Source organism: Bos indicus x Bos taurus, chromosome 2, assembly GCF_003369695.1.
Source record: "Bos indicus x Bos taurus breed Angus x Brahman F1 hybrid chromosome 2, Bos_hybrid_MaternalHap_v2.0, whole genome shotgun sequence".
Taxonomy (NCBI): domain Eukaryota; kingdom Metazoa; phylum Chordata; class Mammalia; order Artiodactyla; family Bovidae; genus Bos; species Bos indicus x Bos taurus.
Window position 1 is genome coordinate 96,152,889 of NC_040077.1, and position 23,109 is coordinate 96,175,997.

Genomic DNA, 23,109 nt, shown 5'->3' on the forward strand with positions numbered 1-23,109 from the left:
CATTTTTGGTTGTCACAAAAGGGTGAGTGGAGGTAGCTGGCATCTAATGAATGGTGGTGAGGGATGTTGCTAAACATCCCTCAATGCACAGGACAGCCTCCCACAACAAAGGGTTGTCTGGCCCCAAATGTCAATAGTGCCATGACTGAGCACACACACATGCACTACTTAGTCACTTCTCTCTGCAAGCAATCAATATACCATCTATTATCTTGCTGTTGTTGGTCACTAAGTCGTGTCCAACTCTGTGACCCCATGAACTGTAGCCCGCCAGTCTCCTCGGCCCATGGAATTCTCCTGGCAAGAATACTGGAGTGGGTTGCCATCTATTAATAGGGAGGAGTAAAAGCCCTTTCACCAGCTCTGCTCTCCTATCTAAAGAGAATGATTCATGCTGCTAAGCCTCTTCAGTCATGTCCGACTAGCAACCCTATGGACTGTAGTCTGCCCGGCTCCTCTGTCCATGGGATTCTCCAGGCAAGAATACCGGAGAGGGTTGCCGTGACCTCCTCCAGAGGATCTTCCTGACCCAGGGATCGAACCCAGGTTGATTATGTCTCCTGCATTGGCAGGCAGGTTCTTTCCCACTAGCACCAACTGGGAAGCCCAGTTTACGTGAGAGGTGCCTCCAAAAAGAGGTGTTGTCCACACTGCACCACCATCTATAGACTACCTGATAGTTACACCTCCTCCAAGCCTGGGGCTCATCTCTTCATAAATTACTCTGCTGGTGAAACACTTGCTACCAGTAACTCTTACTTGAAAAACACAGACAGAAACAGAAGGGGCCAGACTAAGCGGATTATTTTAAACATGCAGACGGCCAGTGGAGAAATAATGCTCCTCTGTTGTGGTTTACACAGCGTCCACTGCAGTTCTATCTTAACCCAGAATCTGTCATTGCTAAATCATAGTTATTAATCTAAAATGTAGGTTTTAGAACCCACAATTCCTTCCAGCGTGTAAACAGATGGCTCCATGTATATCAGTCTGGATTCCCCATTTGGCAGCCCACTAGACAGACAAGTGGGGGGTCAACCTCACCATCCTCAATATTAACAAGGTGAACATCAGGCTGGGCTACTTGGAACTTACACACTAAAAGCTTTGGGGGAAGATATCTTCTTAAGTAAACTGTCTTACTGGAATGTTTCTCTGGACCATATATTAGAGCCTGAGGCCCAAGGAAATCAGTCACACCGATGCTATCTGATACTGTTAAAAAATTTTATTTTGTTCATTATGAACTTTTTGGTGTTAATTTTTATTTTTAAATAATATTCCATTAAAATAATGTTTATCTTGGTTACTGAGAGTTTTGGGTTTTTTTTGCATTTCCTTAAGTTTTACGCCTCAAATGAGTGCCTTCCTCTCCTCACCCTAGTCACGGCCCTGCTCTGAATCCTTTTTTCTTCACAGAGGATCCACTGTGTGCCCCAATTACATTGTTTACAGTGACTTCTCCTGGTATTTAACATTATATTAAGCCACCACTAATTCTTCTGTGATTCCCCAGTTATATCTCTATTATGATTCCTTGAAAAGATCAATAACCTCTTATTGGCTTAGAGGTTCAGATTATCTTTCAGATTTACTTGAAAAGCACCTTGTCCTTTCCTGACTTGTTTCAGAACCTACATTTCCTTCCAGCATGTATACAGAAGGCTCCATGTGCATTAGCTTCATCAGCTTGTAGCTTCTGTCACACACACTGTCCCATCAGGGTCCCTTCGGAATTCTCCTTCACATCACTCCTCATTCTTAATGCCTGTTTCTCTCTGCTTATTTTGTGAGAGTCTCCTCTCTTTGAACTTTACAATATCTTTAAAACACAACCTTTCCTCTTCCTTGCTAAAACCTGTGAAGAAACCCTGACAACATCTCTTACAGCAATTTCTACCTGAGCTATTTTAGTAATGACAACAATTTGATAAAATTAAAGTCATGAGAGTGGATCTGAGCAGTACTAGGAACAGACTCAAAGTGAAAAAAAAAATCACTTTCATCAGCTTCAAGTCCACGCTTGAATTCCTTCATTTTTACCTTGCACCAAATTCTTTGTGTTCCAGAGGATTTAGGAACTGCCTTAGTCTACTTTCTTCCTTTATTCTTTTCCCTTATGTCTTCTTTGTCTTGCTTTCCAAGTTTTTCTGTCTTTCTAAAAACAAAGATTTGCAACCACCGCCAAGACTAATCTTTTAACTATATGGTTCTTAACGATATGGTTCGCATTTGAAGAAGATAGGCTGCTGGTGTCAGGATATTTAGAGCTGGTAGGCAAGAGAACAAAAAACACCTATGACTCAGAAGCAACCACAGACAATACATAAACAAAAGTGTCACCGTGTGCCAATAAAACTTTAATTTATGGACACTGGAAGACACACAGATACACACAACACCTCCAAGTGAGAAATGCCTATTTCCGGGTCTTCACGTTGCCATCTGAGAGGAATTTCCTAGAGCAGTATTCTCAGCTTCTCTCCCCATTGCTCATCCGGCCGTCCTCACAGATAAGGAAATGAGGTATCTGACCAGGGAGTTTAGAAGAAGGACCTTGGCATGCTCAGTTGGCCTGCAAGGAGCAGTTTTTCCGTTGGCTGTGGCAAGAGGACATGGCCTTAGGGACTCCAGTTGTGACCATGTGAAGAAGTCTCCCTAATTTAAGGCTCCCTTAGATAACACTGCATGTGATCTATGAGCAATGCATGCAAGATCTTGATCACCATCCGCCTGACCCCTAGAAGCAGAATGAAGAAGTATGATTTATTAACCCTGGAAAGCCTCAATATGGATGATGGCTCAGACAGACAGCATCCAATGATGGGAGTGGGGAGGAAAGAGGGAGAGAATCAGGAAACCACAGTACGTCTGTGGGCGGGTGAAGATTACTGAGGGGAGGGTCATGCAGGACAGTTGGACTCAAGGGGTAGCCAGGAAATCCCCCACATAACTGGACACCTTTTACTCAGTTAAAATTCCTCATCCTAACGATGGCTGAGAAACATCATTTTCTTCGAGGTTTCCATCCAGTTTTACATCATAAAACAGAATGTCCTCCCTCATATTTCCCGGGGGAAAAAAATGCAGTGATAGATAATATTTAGCACTTTGAGTGCAACTGACATTTTATAACATTTGAATTGTACATAGTCAAGACAGTTTAATCTTGCCTCAAGTTATGGTGTCAAAGTTGCCGACCTGCAAGATGGTGACAGGCTAGCTCGAGGCTGTTAAGATAAATCAGCCGCAGGGCTGTAAACAGAAGACTGAGCTCTTGTGCTCCTAATTTATTACTTATCCTACTGAATCTGGATCCTTCCCAGCCCCCAGATCACGTGTGTCTATTATTTTGTCTGGTCTCTCAAAGTCTGGGGGTTGAGAACAACATCTTTATTGGTAAAGGAAGAAAGAGACCAAGGCTTTCAAACTAAGTCTATCCTCTCTGTCAGCGGTATGGGTCTGGTGATTTAAGGAGGAAGTGGCTTTTAGCAAAGCTTTTGGTTCAGCCACACGTGATTTATTTACATTACTGAAAAAATATGGGCAAGACACAACTCTCAGTACAGACCCGGTTAGAACGACTATAGTTAGTAATACTGTACTGTATCCTTGAAAATTGCTAAAAGAGTAGATGGTAAAAGTTTTCACTACCAAAAAAAAAGTAACTATGTGAGGTGATGGATATGTTAACTAACCTTTTTGTGACAATCATTTCACGTTACACACATATATTAAATCATCATCTCGTACACCTTCACATTACACAATGTCAACTGTGAATTATGCCTAAATAAAGCTGGAAATAAATGAATGTGATTTGCGCTCTTTTGGAAGCTGATACAAGGCTACATGTCTTTGGTTTTGAAATCCTAGCTCCTGTATCTAAAAATAGCATACAATGCATTTTCAGTTAAAGGTAATATATAAAATTAATTTTGTTGATCATCTTTATAATAACCGTTTAAAAAGGAAACACTCTATTTTAAACCAAGATGTGAGAGCAGTACCTGGGTGAGACAGCAGGGATCACAGTCACTGGACGTGTCCATCACCCCTCCACCCTGAGCTGGGGCTCTGGCAGAGCTGTAGCCAGGCTGGGCAGCCCAAGACTGGCCAGTTTCTTATTTGCTTCTGAAGCTGCTTGGTCCCACAGTGACCCAGGAAGACACCACCAGAAATCTCCCCTCCCCTGGCAGATGCAGTCAGTGCTAGAAGGCACCTACCAGTAGCATACCAGAAATGAGGAAACAGGTTGAGCAGGCCATGCCTTTCTCATTCTCCGAAGTGTATGCTCAGTCATGTCTGACTCTTTGAGATCCCATGGACTTAGCCCACCGGGCTCCTCTGACCATGGGATTTCCCAGGGTAGAATACTGAAGCAGCTTGCCATTTCCTACACCAGAGTAACTTCCTGACTCAGAGATCAAAACAGCGTCTCCTGTGTCTCCTGCATTAGCAGGTAGACTCTTTACCACTGAGCCACCAGGGAAGCCCACTAAGAGGCAACCACAACATCACTCATCCTCCTTTCATCCAGGCTCCATTTTTGCGGTAGAAATGGCCCACTCAATATTCTGAGCTGCTGTATGATAATGAATTATCTGGTCTTTCTTCCTTGTTCCTGGCAGGGAGCTTCTAAAACCCTTGGAATTTCCTGAGCGACACAAGTATCTTTATTATTCATGAGCCCCATGGATCACAACGGAGTTAATGCTAGTGAGGCGAGTCCTGGTGGGCCACTAAATAGCTTCAGGTTGGGGTGAGAGGGTTGTTGCCAGAAGGATCAACCACAGAGTTAGAGACCTGGGACTAGGAGTCAGTGTGACCTCTGGGGAAGGGAATGGGAACTAGGGATTGAGTTCAATCACAAAGCCAGTGATTCGATCACACATGCCTATATAATGAAGCCCCAGTAAGAACTGTGGACACTGAAGCTCTGGGGACATCCTGGCTGATGAATACATTGGTGTGCTGAGGGTGATGTGCTCTGACTCCATGGAGAGAGGGCAAGGAAACTCTTTTGTGTTTAGAGCCCTCTCAGACCTTGCTGTCTGAGTCTCTCCATTTGGCTGTTCCTGATTTGTATCCTTCCTTAATAAAAGCGTAATCATAAGTACAGTCATTCCTTAGTACCCACGGGGTATCGGCTCCAGGATCCCACTATGGCTAACAAAATCTGCAGATACTCAAGTCCCTTAAATAATAGGATGTAGTATTCGCATGTCCTATTAGAGTACATAATCTATACACAGCCTTCCACATACTTTAAATCATCTCTAGATTACTTATAATCCCTAATGTAAATGCTATGCAAATAGTTGCTGATACTCAGCAAATTCAAGTTTTCTTTTTTGGAACTTTTTGGATGTAGTAGATCAGCATGCTAGCAGAGGGAATTAAAAAGGTCCTGAGTCAGTCAGAAGGCTTGGTTGGAGAAGGTGTTCTTGAGAAAGGGATATCTAAGTAGTGACCTAAAGAATGAGTTGGGGGTTAATGGTGAGGGTGGCAATATTCCAGGGGAGACAACCACCATGGGAAGGCTCTCGGGCAAGTGCAAAGGAAGTGGTTGAAGGCAGTGGGGCTGGAACCCAGTGTAGGGGAGAGTGACAAGAGGACAAGAGTTGATGGTTAGGAGGTGGGCAGGGGCCATATCACGAGGGAGGAGCTATAAAGATGCCAGTCTTCACATCAAAGGAAGTGAGAAGCTACTGAAAAATGGTGTAGAAAGGTCTACCAGGGTCAATCTTAATTTTAATAAGATCACACTCACTGCAGTTAAGATTTGGAAGGTTAGAATGGAAGCAGGGAAGAATTTCTTGGTGGTCCAGAGAATTTGGTGCTTTCACTGCTGAAGGCCCAGGTTCAATCCCTGGTTGGGGAGCTAAGATCCCACAAGTCACACCTTGTGGCCAGAAAAAAAAGAATGAAAGCAGAAAACCTGGTTAGGAAGCCACTGTAGTCATCTATGGGAAAAATTACCAGGCTGGGAGAAAAGACAGTGAAGTGAAAGCCAGTCTCAAAATTCAAACACTAACTATGCCAAGTATAAAATAAAAACATAACATTAGAGTGTCTCAAAGGAAAAAGAAGCCAAAAACGTGGATCAAGGACTTGAGCTAATCACTTCCTTCATTTGTATTCACCACAGGGTAGAACCCTAAAAGAACATCATTGTAGTTTCCAGGATATAATGAGGATATGAAAACCTACAGATGATCAGCAGATTGATATCTCATAGGTATGAATGGTCATAGGTAGAAGAAACAATTAAAGGAAACGTACCTATATAACCTAAAGAAAGCTGAAATACGGCTCGATCCACTCACTAAGAACATTCTGTGGGCTAGATTGGTGGTTTCTCAAGCTTTGCATGCGTGTAAACCAACTGGAAAGTTCGTGAAATCTCTAGGCCTGATTGGAGAGATTCTGACTCCAGCAGGTCTTAGGCAAGAATCCAGCCAGGGCTCCCCATATCACGCTCGTGATTTGGATGCAAATGGTGTTCCAACCACAGTTTGAGAGATGCTGGGGTCCTGCCCTCAAAAAAGTGAGACACAAGTCACAGGCCCATGAGTCCAACAGTGGAGGTGGGTGGAATCAAGCAGGAGGAATGGTCCAGTTTACCTGCAGGATAAGAGTGGGGTTTGGGGAGAGTGGTCATGAAAGGCTTGGAAATAAGTCTCTAGGAGTATAAAGGATTGTTCACACCTAGAAGTCTTCAACAAAGCACAATACAAAACTGTACCCAAAACACTGGCTTTCACCCGTGATCACATGGCTTTGCAGGCCTGCTCCACTTTTTATCAGAAACATGTAAAGGAGTTTCATGTTGTTTTTTTTTTTTAACTAACATAATTTAATGAAAACATTTTCTATATTAGAATGTTTCAAGGTATAAAGACCCGTTTATAGCCATATTTTCTAGGGTCCTCAATTTTGGGGACCGTATTAGGCCCATGTCTGTTGAATGAATGGATGGAAATATTAATGCAAGAAATAAGTTGGCACTACTCCATTCCCCAATTTCTTATTCAGAGACATATGATAAAACAGCAAGTTTTTCAGTTAAAAATGTTTCTGCTTTTAGGCAGTATAATGGAGTTTAGAAAACCTCTCTAGTAGCTCTTATTCTAAGGACTTCATGAAAGCTTAGTTTTTCATGGAACTTAGTTAGAAATTAAAAGAACCTACCCCAGTCTGTCCTAAAACCACACCTAGACCAATTTCCCTCCCAGTGAAAGGTCAGTAAATAGAAACTTTTAACTCAACGTAGAGTCCAATAGTATATTAACACTTACTTTAGAAGTTTAGCCGGAAATGAACACACGATGAGAACAATGTTAACCATAAAGGAAGCTACAAAAAGGGACAAGAACTTTCCAGACCAAAGTATAGCAACAAAGACTAGGAGAAATGAACAGCTTTTTTAAAAAAAGATAGCACAGCTATGGTCTATGAAGTTCAGGAAGGTCTATCAAAAGATCCCTATCTTCTGAAATTCAAAATGATTTTATTCTTCTGAAACATATCAAAGACAACATGTGACTTCTATGATGAGAATACCAGGAATAAATCAAAAAGCAAATTTATATCCTATAAAATCAAACGGCCTACTTATATAAAGTGATCAGATCTCTCTGAATTTTAGGATGTGAAATAGTTCAAAACGCAAATTATATAACATTCTTCTTCTTCCATAGTGACAGTACTATTTCAGTGTGTATTCACATTCTTAATATACATTTAGTTTTATTGAAAATGAATTTCCTGGATCTAGAAACTTAGACTACGAAAGAGTAATTTATCCAATGACAGATATCAGAAAAAAAAAAAAAATCCCATCTCCTGTCTTCTTAGTCAAGTGATATTTCTAATGGTTTAAATACTGTTACCCAAAGCAAAAAGGCATTGCTTATTAAATGAAGTTTAAATGGAGGACCACATTAATCTAATTTTCTCTAATCTTCTATAGATATTTCAAAGAATCACAGAATGAGAGATAAAAGGGACCATACAGAGCAAAACTGTCCCCTCTAAAATACCACAGACAGTTGGAAGTGTTGGAAAGATACTCAAAGACCTTCAGGTGCCAGAGTTACTTATTCAGTTGGCTTCCGGCTTTCAAGTTCTGTGAGGACATACAACGGGATTATCTTGTTCACTATGCATCAAGCATACTGCATAAAATATAGAAGAAATTCAATAAATATTTGCAGAAGGGCTGAATTAATGCACCTCTTCATCCTGCAGAGGAGAAACACGAAGCTCAGACAAGTTAGAAGACTGGCCTTGAGGTCAACGTTCCAGACCCTCTGGTCTCATTGCCACTCTACTCATTTTCACCCATGGCCATCAAACCCTCTTCAATAAGGAAAATCCATTCTACTCTGGGCATTTCTGTTACTTTGAGCCAATGGAACTACACAAAGTAAGCCTATTTTCTCTTCTAAATGGCAGCCTTCAAATAATGTGGAAACAAGACGGGTCCTCCCTATCCTGGGTGACATTTGTATGGCAGGGCTTTTTAGTCCCTTCACTATCCTATCGAGTGTCAGTAGATATTTGTTTGTTCCTAAAGCAGCATCCATAACTGACATTTCCAGGTGTGCTCTGGCCACAGTGAGGATACGTTCTCTGCTTTCTGGACCTGTTTTGTGCTTGCACTTTGTGTAGCCACAACAGCACAAATGCCGGCTTCCCCAGGGCCTCATCTGTATGACCACGTGAGCTGCTATTAGATTAAGTTTCTCCTCTTTCCATCTTTGTACCTGATTCTCTGAACCTAAGTATAGGACTATCTATTGATCCCTACTAAATCTCATCTGTATGACCACATGAGCTGCTATTAGATTAAGTTTCTCCTCTTTCCATCTTTGTAGCTGATTCTCTGAACCTAAGTATAGGACTATCTATTGATCCCTACTAAATCTCATCTGTATGACCACGTGAGCTGCTATTAGATCGAGTTTCTCCTCCTTCCATCTTCACAGCTGACTTTCTGAATATAGGTATAGGATTATCTATTAATCCCTACTAAATCTCACCTCATTTGGTCCATTCTTTTAGCGTGTTTCAGAATCTTGATTGTCACTCAACACATTAGTTGTCCAACCTAGTTTAGAGATAACTGCAAATTTGGTATGTAGGCCTATGATATCTTTATCCATGTAATTATTGTCCTATGTAGACAAATAATAAAACTAGATAATTCTTACATATAGACAGCATATTAAAAGGCAGAGACATTACTTTGCTGACAAAGGTCCATATAGTCAAAGCTATGGTTTTTCCAGTAGTGATGTATGGATGTGAGAGTTGGACCATAAAGAAGGCTGAGTACCAAAGAATTGATGCTTTTGAACTGTGGTGTTGGAAAAGACTCTTGAGAGTCCCTTGGACTGCAAGGAGATCAAACCAGTCAATCCTAAAGGAAATCAAGGGTTTTCTGCTTGAAATCAAGACTGCTGCTGAAGCTGAAGCTCCAATACTTTGGCCACCTGATGTGAAGAGCTGACTCATTAGAAAAGACCCCGATGCTGGGAAAGGTTGAAGGCAGGAGGAGAAGGGGACGACAGAGGATGAGATGGTTGAATGGCATCACTGACGCAGTGGACATGAGTTTGAGCAAGCTCCAGGAGATGGTGAAGGACAGGGAAGCCTGGCGTGCTGCAGTCCATGGGGTTGAAAAGAGTCAGACACGACTGAGTGAACAACAAAATTCTTATATAGCATTTACTATGTGCCAGGCAATGCGGGAGACCTGGGTTTGATCCCTGGGTTAGGAAGATCCCCTGGAGGAGGGCATGGCAACTCACTTCAGTATTCTTGCCTGAAGAATCCCCACAGACAGAGGAGCCTGGCGGGCTATAGTGCATGGGGTTGCAAAAAGTCAGACACGACTGAGCGACTAATCATAGCATATAGCATGTGCCAGGTACTGTTTCAAGCCCTTTTAACCCATTTTATTCTTACTACAAACTTATGGAGTAGATGTGATTATTTTCTCACATCTGAAATTTTAAAATGAAGGTACAGAGAGGTTAAGTAATTTACCCAAAGTCACAGAGTGAGTAGCAGATCTAGGAACTTAGCCAGTCTGATTCCAGAGTCCTAGCTCCTAATTACTCAAGTATGCTGCTTCTCACTTTTTTCATGTATCTTTACTGACAACATTCTAGGATGAAAGGAATTTGTTAGTCAATAATCCTTGGGTAAAGCTGTCAGTCATTCACCATTCACAAAACAACATTATTAAAATCTCTGATAACCCAAGTTTCTCCATCTTGAGGGTTTTTTACCAAATGCTTTTCTGAACACTAAGCATGGATCTGACCTAACTGTCTAGTAATCCCTCACTTTCCTTTGTGCACCCTCAACCAGACTATAATGTCCTAGGGGTCCAGGCCACACCTATGCTTCTCTTGTATCTCCTATCGCACCTACTACATAATGAGCACATAATAGAAATTCAGGTTTTATCTTTGATAGATGGTAGTAAAAGCTGAGATGATGGTCCCCTGAGATTAATTCTCCAGGAAGCAGAAGGACAAAGTTTTAAACGGAAGAGTGAGGAAAGACACTCCTTTAGCACTTTAGCTTTCAAGTTCTCTACAACAGGGTTCTCTGACATGAACACAGCCACGGACGTACGGGTCTCCAAACCACTGGCTTGCCCGCCTTTGTCTCCCAGTCCCATCCAGCCCCCAATACACTTCAGGAGGGGCAGGAGTTCTAGATGTTTTGAAGAGCACAGCATACACCACACTCCTACTCCCATATCCCAAGGTACCTGGAAGAGCATGTGTGTGGCATACATGAAAGTATTAGTCACTCAGTCGTGTCTGACTCTTTGGGACCCCATGGACTGTAGCCCACCAGGCTCCTCTGTCTATGGGATTTCTCAGGCAAGAATACTGGAGTGGGTAGCCATTTCCTTCTCCAGGGGATCCTGCCAATCCAGGGATCGAACCCAAGTCTCCTATACTGCAGGCAGATTCTTTACCGTCTGAGCCACCAGGAAAGCCCCTACATACATGAGGGGTTTAATAAATGCATGTTGAAATAAATCCTCCACTGAAACTCCACTTACGGATTTTACTATCAGAATGCCTCCATGGTGCTAATCAAGGTTGGGCAAATAAAACTTAGCCCTCCAGCACACAAACAAAAGGAACTAGAGATTTCTTCTCTGGGAGACAGCAATCAAATACACTCAAAAACAAAATAACTTAGACAATACAAAGTGCAACCCCATGGACTATACAATCCATGGAATTCTCTAGGCCAGAATACTGGAGTGTGTAGCCTTTCCCTTCTCCAGGGGATCTTCCCAACCTAGGGATCGAACTCAGGTCTCCCGCATTGCGGGCGGATTCTTTACCAGCTGAGCCACAGGGAAGCCCAATACAAAGTGAGATGGTTATAATGGACTAAATAGTTCTCATTACTCCAAGCTATTTATGTTTTGAGGGGCACAGCAGAGTCTTCCTAATTGTTTCTTTCTCTTCCAATTGGCTACCTGCCTATTCCTTAAGTCACATAAATCTTCACTGTATTACCATTCCTAATAAGTATGAGACAAATTTGAAAATAGTAGTAAAGAGAGGAATTGGAGCTATCAAGGAAAGTCAATTTCTTTTTTTGTCTCTCATTTTCTTAGGAGGTCTGGCACTTTGGCTACTAGAGATCCCCTAATTTTTCACATGAGAATCAAAACAGATTTTTGGCCATACTGGAATTTGTTTTTTTTTTCAAGAACGTTAAGTAGTAAGTTGTATAACTTTCTGACTTGGCACTTAAAAATGTACAGAACTTATTTTACCTAGACTCGTGCATAATCAGCTCCCAAATTCAATTTCTCTTTTTCTTAAGAATTGCCATTCTGCATGATTTACTCTGAGGCCAATAAGTAACTAACTGTGCCCAAGTCCGAAATACTGCTTACTTCCAGACTGGCAGCTATTTAATGAATAATTAACCACTCCATACTTTCTATCAGGGATGCTTGTATTACCAGGGTAAAGGTATCTTTTATGTCCAAACGATGCCATAAAACAGGCCTTTGCCAGAAAGACGCCCTCATTTATCACATGAAATGCCATGGGGTATTAACAAGGTCGATACTGTTTGTTTAATATATTTTGCTTTCATAGGGGCTTGAAATGATTTGTTTTTGCAGCTGTAACAGAGTTAAATTTGGGATTTAGCTTCAGCTTAGCTAGCTGAGCATATATAACTAGGGGCTATTAATTATCTGCCTAGAGGCCTTTGGTCATCTTCCCACCATTTACAGCAATCTTGGGGTGCTGAATTACACCACAAGCAGCCATGTTCTATCCTAAAATAATCAATCCTTGCTTCTCAGGAACTGAGGGGAGATTTAAATAATTCAAATTTTATTTCTTATTCTACAACGCCGCCCCCACCTACACACATAAACGTGCACAGATTCTTAAAGTTGAAAGATTAGCTTCAGACATCCGTTCCCATACACGAGAAACTAAAAAAACAACATACAACAAAAAAACCCCACTTCTCTGAGCTTAAAGCACCAATAATCAGCCCTCTTCCCCTTTTCTGTCTTCTCACACTCCTGTTCTGCCTTAAATGGACCAAAGGAGAGGAGGAAGTTTGCTCGAAGATAAACTTGTCAAAAGCCTGTACTACAATTCTAATTCCTCACTACCTGTTTGTGAATGTCAGCTGGGAGCAACTGCTCAAAAGCTTTGGGGTAAGGGGAGTGGAAAGCAAAGGGGAGAAAAGGGGAAAGAAGGGGTGGGGCAAAGAGAAACTGGAGTGCAATTCAAACAAAAATGAAATCACACCCACACACACACACACATACACACACACACTCAGACACACAAAAAGAGGGGAAAAAAGGCTCCCCCCACCTCAGGTCCTAACAACAAACTTCTTTATCAGAGGTTCATTGTCAATCAATTAGCCGAGGCAGCAGGGGTCTGTGAGGTGGGGGCACCGGGGGGAAACAATGGGCGGCCCTGTTGTATTACTGTTTAATCACTTTTGCTAAATAAATAGAGCAGCCCCGAGGTGCTGTCATGTCAAGGGAATTTATAACAAAAAAAACCTTCATTTTTCATTGGTCATTCCTTTTTTTCCCTTCAGGACAAGAGAGGGTTATTACTGTAGCCTTAAGTTCCATCTTTGTGTTTCTTGCCTTTGATTTCCACTCGGACCCTGCCACTTTCTGGCACTAATTTGTCAGGCTGAACAAAGAGAGGATTTGTACCTCCTGTAAGGTCTCAATTAGGAATGGCTTCTGCTGTATTATGTGCCATTCAGAGAGGACACAATGCCGGTAATTACAGGAATTTGCACTAAATGGCTGAAGAATTCACAGCAAAACTCCCCCCACCCCTTGGGCTTACCCCTCCCAAGGGCTAGGGGGGGTAGAAAAAAGGAAAGTAAAAAGCTCTTAATGCCAGAGAGATGTAATCACCAAGAGCAGTCCTAAGAGGTTAAACAGCAGCCCAAGGAGTAAAACCATAAAAACTGACAGTGTGAAATGGTGGAGGGGATCCCCTCAGATCACTGTTTTTCTGCTGTTTCTTCTGTTAACATTTTCAATTTCGGTTCACAATCAAGAACACTGCCCCACAGTGGGCCTTCCGTTTGCACCTCCAAATCACAAAGCAGTAACACGCTTGGAGACGTGAGTGTTGCCATCTCTTGCCACATCTATAAACAAGGCTCTGGGCTCTTTTAGCATAACACTCAACTGCTATGTTTCTTGATTGTTGGGAAATTACAGGAGAACTGTCTGTATATATTACTGCCAGGAAACCAAGTATCTGTTGAGGGGGAATAGGTATGTACACATTTTCTAATTCCTGAAGAAAACTGTGCTACTGCTTTATAATCAAATTGATACAGCATTTTGTGAATGACCTCATTTAGAACCACTTACAGGTACCTACCCCATAAATATTTTAATAAGCCGCACAGTTATTTGTTTTAGCATTAATATTTTAAAACTATAGATGCCCTATTGCCAAACATAATTTTGAATCCCAACCAGTGACTTCATTAAAGAAGCATTCCTTACTTTCTGCTAAAGTGCTTCTGTAAAGTTGTACTAAAGCACTAGCAAATTAATTGTTCCTAAATACCACTTTCCTCATGTGCTCCTTTGCCCAGGAACCTTCTGGGACTTCAAGGTCAAACATGAAGTTCAACCTTATCAAACTGCCCTTTTTTGTCGGTCAGAAAAGACACAATGTTTGCAGTTTCATAGACTTCCACTTGGCACCACTCTGCTGCTGCTGCTGCTGCAAACTCGCTTCAGTCGTGTCCGACTCTGTGTGACCCCATGGACTGCAGCCTACCAGGCTTCTCCGTCCATGGGATTCTCCACGCAAGAACACTGGAGTGGGTTGCCATTTCCTTCTCCAGGCACTACTCTGACAGCTCCCCAATCTGACCTGTGGGCCTTGCTTCCCCAGCTCTGCTCACAGTTGCCATTTGGCATTGGTGATGAATCTGGTTCATGTTGGTTTCCCTAGGAGACTGCAAGATCCCTGAGGGCAGGGACCACTGACTCCTCCAGGTACATCTGAGGTTCAGGCATGTGGTCAGAAACTTGGTACACAATAAACGGTGGAATGAATGGAAGAATTTAATTTTCAAAGGCACGTTCTCAGAAAGAAGGAAGAGCGTATATAAGGGCCTTGGAGCCATGAATGAGCAAGAACAGGTTACAGAATAGCAGGAAGACCGCTGTAGCTGGGTTTTCTAGCATCCATGGAGCTGGAAGGGAGCCATGTAACAAAGCACACATAATCAAACGCAACTATAAAAAGTTCAAGCACATGTTAAGAAATAAATAGTTACGTGCAAGCATGTATTTTCAAAACCATAACCTCAGGCATCTGGGGATGGTCAGGGTCCGTTTTCTCTGCCGGGGCTCTCTAAGTTTCTAAAAAGGATATAGAAAATTCTTCACCTACAGAAAGTATTCAGTGAAATGAGGCCAACTGCACTATTTTGTAGATTTAAAAGCCAACATCTGTAGCTCCCCCGAATAGCAACCGAATGACATCATGATAAAGACCTGCTCAGTGCAATCTTCCACTGTTAAAGTTTATTCATTAGGAATATTTAAAGGGGGAGGGACCAAGTGGACATAAGTCCCTGTAGTCTAAAGAGGCTCACTTAAACAGTGCAATACTGTGAATTAGCTTCTCCCCAAAATGATAAAGAAAGCCAAGATTCAACTAAAAACAGTTTATTGGACTTTTTGACAGCTTGGAAGGTAAACATGCTATGCAACCAGCTCTTTCACTGAATGCATGTCTTTATGAAGATGAAAAGCTAGGGGACACAAGGACTAAATGCACAAACAGCTGGTTTAGATTAACTGTGTTTGTGAGAAACATAGATCAATTTTTCAAGTTCCATCTGTTATAATAATCTTTGATATAAGGAACAGCCTCCTAAGTAACTTAAAACAACATTCAGAGGTTTGCTTACTAAGTTTGGGCCTTTTTCTTTTGAGACTCTGCCCCCTACAGGAGATGGAGTATGCCTATCTGAGTAGGAAACCAGTATTCTGGGCACAGGTATTTAGGAAAATAGAAGCCACGCATAACCCACGTGTACCACAGAGCGACTGAGCGTAGCTGTTTCTGATGGAAGAGGGGACGTGAAGTGAAATTAAACATTTTGCTTGAGAATCAGCCACACTGTACAAATTAGGACTGACTTCTCCCCACGCTAAATGAGAAAGCTACTTGTGCCCCATTAGTACTCCAAACCAAAAGCAAGAAGGTAAAAGTCGAGCAGAGCAAAGGACTCTTAGGCTACCTTACCCTGTCTCTGGGGTCCCTGTTACCACCATCCACAGCCTATTCTCCAGACGGTCGATCAGTGAGCCCCCTATTCACACAGCAAACGGTGGCATCCTAAAACATGGACCCTAAAGCAGATGCTCTGGGGCTTTCCAGGTGGCGCTAGTGGTAAAGAACCCACCTGCCAATGCAGGACACATAAGAGACTCGGGCTCGATCCCTGGGTTGGGAAGATCCCCTGGAGGAGGGCACGACAACCCACTCTAGTATTCTTGCCTGGAGAATCCCATGGACAGAGGAGCCTGGTGGGCTACAGTCCATACGGTCGCAAAGAATCTAGCAGGCACACACAAAGAAGCTGCTCCAGGTCCTATCCCAGCCCATTACGTGATCCTTTCCCTACTCTTTTCCACTTAGCTTCCGTCTCCCTGTCTCTTCCACTCACCTTTCTATGCCTTTTTCCTGTTCTCCTTTCTCCAACTGCCAGATGTGGTATACCTGCTGAACGGTACCCTCTGCCTGTATTTCTCCTTCCTCTGGGTGTTAGAGATGCTACTCAGGTAGCCCAAGGTGTATGCAGGGCACATTCCATCAGGAAGCAGACTTAGGACAGGAAGGTGAAGTAGAGGGCCACAAAGGGATCATTCTGTGTAACACCTGAGGCTTTTCTTCCCTCTTTTACTAGGAAGGTCCCAATTCATACTCTGGTCTCCGCCTTGAAAATGAAGCTGGGCTGTTCTCCCCGATTCTAATAACACAGCAGATTTGTTGCCCTCCTCAGCAGTCTAAAGCCACAGGAGTGTACCACAATTCCAGCACATCCATAGAGCAAGCACTCATAAATTATTATTGACTGGCTGAACTCTGAAATATAATATATGCACTAGTAAATGAAGACACTGCAATGTCAATAATTTCTAAAAACTGTGCTAAAACCAGCATCTCCTTATTTCAAAAACCTTTCCTGAAAGTAGCTGGCTGACTTAACACAAGGTCACACAAGCTTGCAGCCGTGTGCACCTCACCCAGTATGGCTCAGAGTTGCTGGTCTCTCCCAGCCCACCCTGCAAGTGTCGGCTCCCAAGCTACTGAGGCCCTCCAGACAAAGCATGGATGATTTACTTAATCCCCGCTTTGAGTAAATTATTTTTCAATAGAAGAGGCGACCATCATAACTAAGGTAAATTCAAAGGTTCACTGTGCCACTGCTATTTGGCTTTTCTGAATGCAGGAAGGGGCATGAAATTGAAAATCTGCTCTTGACTGGTGGTAGGTTTCTTGTTCATTTTTAAGCAACATACTTAAATCTGATACACCTGAATTGAAATTTTCCAAATCAAGCTTCCATTTAAAGCTACCTCCATGGTAAATTTCTTGTGACAAATTGCATGGGGTTTAATCAAAGGGAAAGGCTTGCCAGGTGGCACAGTTGGTAAAGAACCCGCCTGCCAATGCAGGAAATACAAGAGACATGGGTTTGATCCCTGGGTTGGTAAGATCCCCTGGAGTAGGAAATGGCAACCCACTCCAGTATTCTTGCCTAGAAAATCCCATGGACAGAGGAGCTTGGCAGGCTATGGTCCACGGGGTCACAAAGAGTCAGACTCGACTGATCACACAAGCATGTATAGTGAAAGGGAAATAATTTGATTTTGCTCATAGGAGATAAACAGACTTGGTTTAGTGAGAGATGCGTGCTTTCTGGTTTACTGTTTGTGGGAAGGTGAGAGGAATGGTGAGTAGGGGAGAGAAGCAATAACAGGGTTTTAAGGACTACCAGATAACTGGGCCTTGGCCTCCACCTTGGGTCTTGCCCTCCACAGCAGTTCTGGTAGCCCCAGGAGTCCCAAGAATGAGGGCCCAGCCCATCGTGACTCAGAGGTCCCCTGCTGATTCATCATCGCCCTGCACTTGGCCATCTCCAGGTTCTCTGTCAAGGCTGACTTTCTGGAGTCTTCCTTAACAGAATCTGACAAGGTCATGATCAATGACAGTTACTGACTATGGATGCTTTCCTTACCTAAGGAATGCCAGCAGTCAGCTTTGGGCATGGATGTCTCTTAGGAGACAGTCTACATTCCCAGTGACCTTGATTTAAGAAGGCAGAGGAAATGGAATCACAGAGGACTCAGGAAGTCTACATTCTAGCCTGCTTATGCTGCAGCCGAGTCATTTTGATTCAGTGGGTAGATCACAGCTGCTTCTACTTACTTCATCAGAGTGGCATGAAGATGGATAGATGGTTTACTATAGCAAACTCCTTAAAGGAGGGGCTTCCCTGGTGGCTCAGACAGTAAAGAATCTGTCTGTAACATGGGAGAGCCCGGTTCGATCCTTGGTCGGGAAGATTCCCTGGAGAAGGGAATGGCTACCCATTCTAGTATTCTAACCTGAGAAATCCCATGGACAGAGGAGTCTGGCGGGCTACAGTCCATGGGATCACAAAGAGTTGGACACGACTTAGTGAGATGCAAGAGGTATTGGGGACTGGCTTCTCAAAGGGATTTTTCAAGTGAATTCCATTTGCGGGATTCAGGATTTTGTTCTTTAATGAGTTTTAGGCTGAAATGCTGTTTCATACCTGCACATTTGAAACTCTGAGCAGTGAGCCCTCGTTCCAGAGACAAAGTCGTCAGGATGCTAAGGAAGCTAGTAGTCACCGACTGGCGTTTGTTCTTCCTGAGTTCGTGCCCACCCATCTGATCCCTGGGTTTGGTCCTCAGCGTGACCTGCAGGTTCTGTTCTGAGCTCCTTGCCGTGTTGGCAGCTGTTTTCAGGGCCTCCATCCACTCCTGAGCCCTCTGCCGCGTCTCAGCACGGAGGCGGAGGACATCTTGGGGGAAAATGACTTGAAAGCAAGAATCACAGTCGTCCAGGTGGTCCAGTTGGACGGCCAGACACACGTCCACATTGTAGCTCAGCAGGGGGTCCTCGTCCAGCTTGCCCGGCGGAAAGGCCATCAGGCAGGTCCTGCTCAGCACAAACGTAAATGCCTTCCAGTTGTTCTGCATGGTCAGCCTGTACAGTGTCCCGGATTTGAGGATGTTTTGATACTGTTTGGGGCTATCCAGCACAGGGGATGGCATGAGCAGCTCGCGGGATTTCTTCTGTAAACAATGATTCTGTGGACAGTCCACATGATGGCCAAGCCCCGGGGAGTTGGCCAGCTCTCCCGGCCGGCCCATGTAGGCTGGTGCGGCCGCATGCACACCTTCCCAGAGCTTCTGCCCCCAGTCCAAAGCCTCCCACGGTGACTCTGCCTTTAGCTGCAGCTGAGTGTTGTCATACAGGACGGTGTCCACCAGCCTGGCCTCAAGGTTTCCCAGAACGGATATGCTCTGGAAGTGGGACAGCTGGTACGTGGCGTAGAGGTTCTGATTCCCACTGCTGTCGAGGCTGTAGAAGTATAAGCTGTAGGGGGAGAGCTCGGCGTAACAGCTTTGCCAGTAACTGTCATGGTCCTTCCGAATCTCCAGGTAACCCTTCTTCAGGATGTTCGGGAATGCTGGCTTGTGTTCTAGAAAGAAAGGAAAAAAAAAAGAAGTAATGTATTAATCCGTGAACATGAATGAACTGAATGAGATGACAAGGCAGGTGCCAGAAAACAAACAGATCAGCCTAACCTGCTGACTCAAACCAAACACAATATTAAAGAGAGGTAGTAAAAATTCCAGGAGAGTGTCTAATCAACAAGATGTAATTGACGGAAACCCTCACATCTGAAGAACTTACCTAGGGTGCAATTCTGACTGCAAAAGTAAGTACTGGGTGGCTGGGGGTTCGCTGCCAATGAGACAGGCAGAAGCCTGTTCGAAAAACAGAAACACTGGAATGACCGGGGTTATGCTCTGCGGGCCCATTAAACAACCGCTTTTTGCCAGAATTTCTTGTTTTCTAGGTAACGTTCTTTTGTTGTTGGTTAGTCACTCAGTCATGTCTGACTCTTTTCGACCTCTATGGACTGCAGCCCACCAAGCTCTCTCCTCTGTCCACGGGATTTCTACGGCAAGAGTACTGGAGTGGGTTGCCATTTCCTTCTCCAGGGGATCTTCCCGACCCAGGGATTGAACCCGTGTCTCCTGCATTGGCAGGCAGATACTTTACCACTGTGCCACCAGGGAAGCCCAATGTTCTACACAGCACCAAATATGAGAGAAAGAATGCTCCTCCTGCCACTTGACCTAACTCCCTGACAATACTCATCTTTCTTTAGGTTGGTAAAGACAGGAAGGGCCAGTGCAAAGAACAGAGCGTGATGCATGCTGCTCACAAACTCCTGTTTCTCAGACACTCCCATCAGTCTTCAAGGCCCGTCCAGGGGCCTTCTGGTTCATGACCAGTTCTCCAGACATGACTCAACTAGCTTACTTCTTAGGTGTCTGCTTGGATAGCAGTTCCCTCCCCTCTCTGAACCTGCTTACGCTATTCGCTTCGCTTGCAGCGCCCCTTCCTCCACTTCCACCAGCTACCACACACTTACCCATCACTCAAGGAGCCTCTCTTCTAGAAGGAGTCTGCCCTGACTCCCCCAACCCCACCCCCTAGTCTGCCCACACACACCCCTGGGTCAGTATCAGGGATCCTTACTACATTATTCTCTTCGAATGGGCTCTTCTCAGGCTGTATTATAATAATTTATTTAAATATCTGAACAAACAAAATAAATGTTGATGTTTTTAAAGAAGTGTGTCTTCCCTACTGGACTGTAAGCTCCACAGAGGTCAGGGGCGAGGTCTGTCCTGCCATCCTTAGGTCACGGTACACAGTGCAATGTCTGGCACATAGTGGGTAAAAGTAAAAGTGAAGCAGCTCAGTCGTGTCTGACTCTTTGCGACCCCATGGACTGTAACCTACCAGGCTCCTCCGTCCGTGGGGTTTTCCAGACAAGAGTACTAGAGTGGGTTGCCACTGCCTTCTCCAGGGGATCTTCCCGACCCAGGGATCAAAGCCGGGTCTCCCACACTGTAGGCAGACGCTTTACCCTCTGAGCCACCAGGGAACATAGTGGGTACTTAGTAAAAATTAGAATAGAAATAAAGCTTCTAGAACATAAAGCTTCTAGCATAATGCCCAGCATATAGTAGGTCTAACTCCCTTCCATTCTTTTCCCCTCTTCCCCAAAAGTTCATCTGGTCATGCCATCTCTAATGATTAGCTGCCATAGATACAGATGTCACACTTTAATAAAAGGGGACTGTCACTTGGGAGATGTCCTGATACTTTCATCGGCGTGAAAATGAGGTAGCTCTCCTCCCTAGTAAAGTTCTTCATTTCTGAGATGTTTCTCAACCTTTTTGCTGACACATCGGAGACAGTCATAAACTAATTGAGTCACTCCCTAAAGAAGACAAATCACATTCCCAAAGGGGTAGGATTTCTGATCTTGGATGGAGAAAAAAAGTAAAAAAGAGTAACACAGATCTAGATCTTAAAATAGCAAACCAAAAGAGAAAAGGAGAGAAATGCGGCAGAGAAAAGCTAATTTCACCTACTTTACATCTCTGGTCCTGACATTCATTAGTATTTCTGTGCTAACTCAAAAGCCATTAATTTCTTGAAACCTGCATTAATCCCTTTGTAGAGAGAGATAATGGAAGACTATTCTCAGGTTATCTTTCTTTTCTGATAATGCAATAAGAGAGGCAGTGCTGTTAGACACACTGCTGTGGCCTCCTCCCTCTCATTTCCATCAGGTGCCGATGACAGTTCAACCTTTTCCATAACAAGACCCATAACCACGCATCCCTCCATTCCCATCCCTCCTGAGACCCAACAGCTCAGCTACGCATTCCTGAGCAAAAGAAAAACCATCTCTCTTGCTTTTAGCTAGGAAATTTCCTCTCCTTTGCTCTCCTCCCTGAGAGCTTTTTACAACAGCTACCACAAATTATTAAGTCTAACTTTAACTGGACCTAAACCAGAAGCACACCTCGCTCCTTTCTGATTGTATAAGCTAGGGTGTGTGTGTGTGTGCTCATTCATTCAGTTGTGTCTGACTCTTTGTGACCTCATGAACTGTAGCCCTCCGGGCTCCTCTGTCCATGGGATTCTCCAGGCAAGAATACTGGAGCGGGTTGCCATTTCCTCCTCCAGGGGATTTTCCTGACCAGGGATTGAACCCACGTCTCCTGCAATGGCAGGCAGGTTCTTTATCACTGAGCCACCTAGGAAGCCTTTATAAGCTAGGAGAACAGATGCCAGCTTGGGTGGACTAAATAGAAGTCTAGTAGGGAGTCTCAAAAGTTCCCCCACCTTCTTGCTGCAGAATAAGGTAAAGAATGCACAGTGTTTCAATATTTTCTTCCTACCTCAGCTCAGCCCTCTCTAAATAGGTATGTTAAACTGAGAAAGAAAAGAGGGGGGTTAATCATAGGATATGACCCATCCTTATAGACTGCAGTTTGTAGTGTAATTTCTTGAAAAAGAAGAGAACAGATGTGATTAAAAAACTATTCTCAGAGTGTATTCCTTTCTGGAGGGCCTGTTTATATCAAACCTTATCAGTATGTTGTGTGTGAAGTATGAATTATCATTGACTGTAGAGGGCTGGAGAACTACCATTTCTCTTTAATCCCTTGCTGTTACTTTCTGCTGAATCTATCTTGAATATTTTTGCTATTGACAAATCAGAAGTTATACACTTAGATCTAAGCTTCCATTAATTTCCATAGGTCAATTTTTATTTCCCCAGACCACATCATTTCATCACCTACATTTTTCTAAAGTGTCCCATTTCACAAATGAACAATATTATCTCTGTCTTAACTAATATCATAAATGATTCAGGTCGAACTTCTGACAAAGATTATCACCATTTCCCCAATGAAAACAGACAGGTGATCAAAATGAATCACTGTATCTATAAATTTCATACTGAAACTACAAGAGACTAATTCTCTCTTGAAAAAGAGCAAGAAACAAGACAAAAGCATAAAAAGAACCTGAGAGTTCTGTTTCCCCACTGCTTTCCACTGTGGCCAGTTATGAAGTCTTGGCTCAGTTCCTCCTCAACAAAGATCCCTTTTCACTCTCCTTGTTCCATACTACTCAGAGCAGTGGCTTAAGGATAAAACTTGCCACTGACTGAAGAGGAAAAGGGGATTTCCGCCCCACCTTATGCACCTGATTCATTTCTGTACTGCCAACCCACCAAAGAGTTCCTCTTTTGCCATTATTTCCTCTCTCTGTTCTCAAAAAAAAGTTTCTATTCTCATAGCCACCATCTTAATCAAGACCTTAAATGGGCTCCCATGGTGAGTCCTCCCTTTCTGGGCCACTTATAACCTTTCTCATGCCT

At 43.5% G+C, this 23,109-nt stretch overlaps 1 protein-coding gene across 1 annotated transcript in view; it reads right to left on the reverse strand.

Moving 5' to 3' along the window:
* The window catches only part of PLEKHM3 (pleckstrin homology domain containing M3), a 223,345-nt gene that overhangs the window by 152,282 nt on the left and 47,954 nt on the right, over window positions 1-23,109 (reverse strand). Inside the window, exon 3 of the mRNA XM_027565778.1 lies at window positions 18,394-19,329. Within this exon, the coding sequence (XP_027421579.1) occupies window positions 18,394-19,329 (936 nt within the window). The remainder of the gene's footprint in view (window positions 1-18,393; window positions 19,330-23,109) is intronic.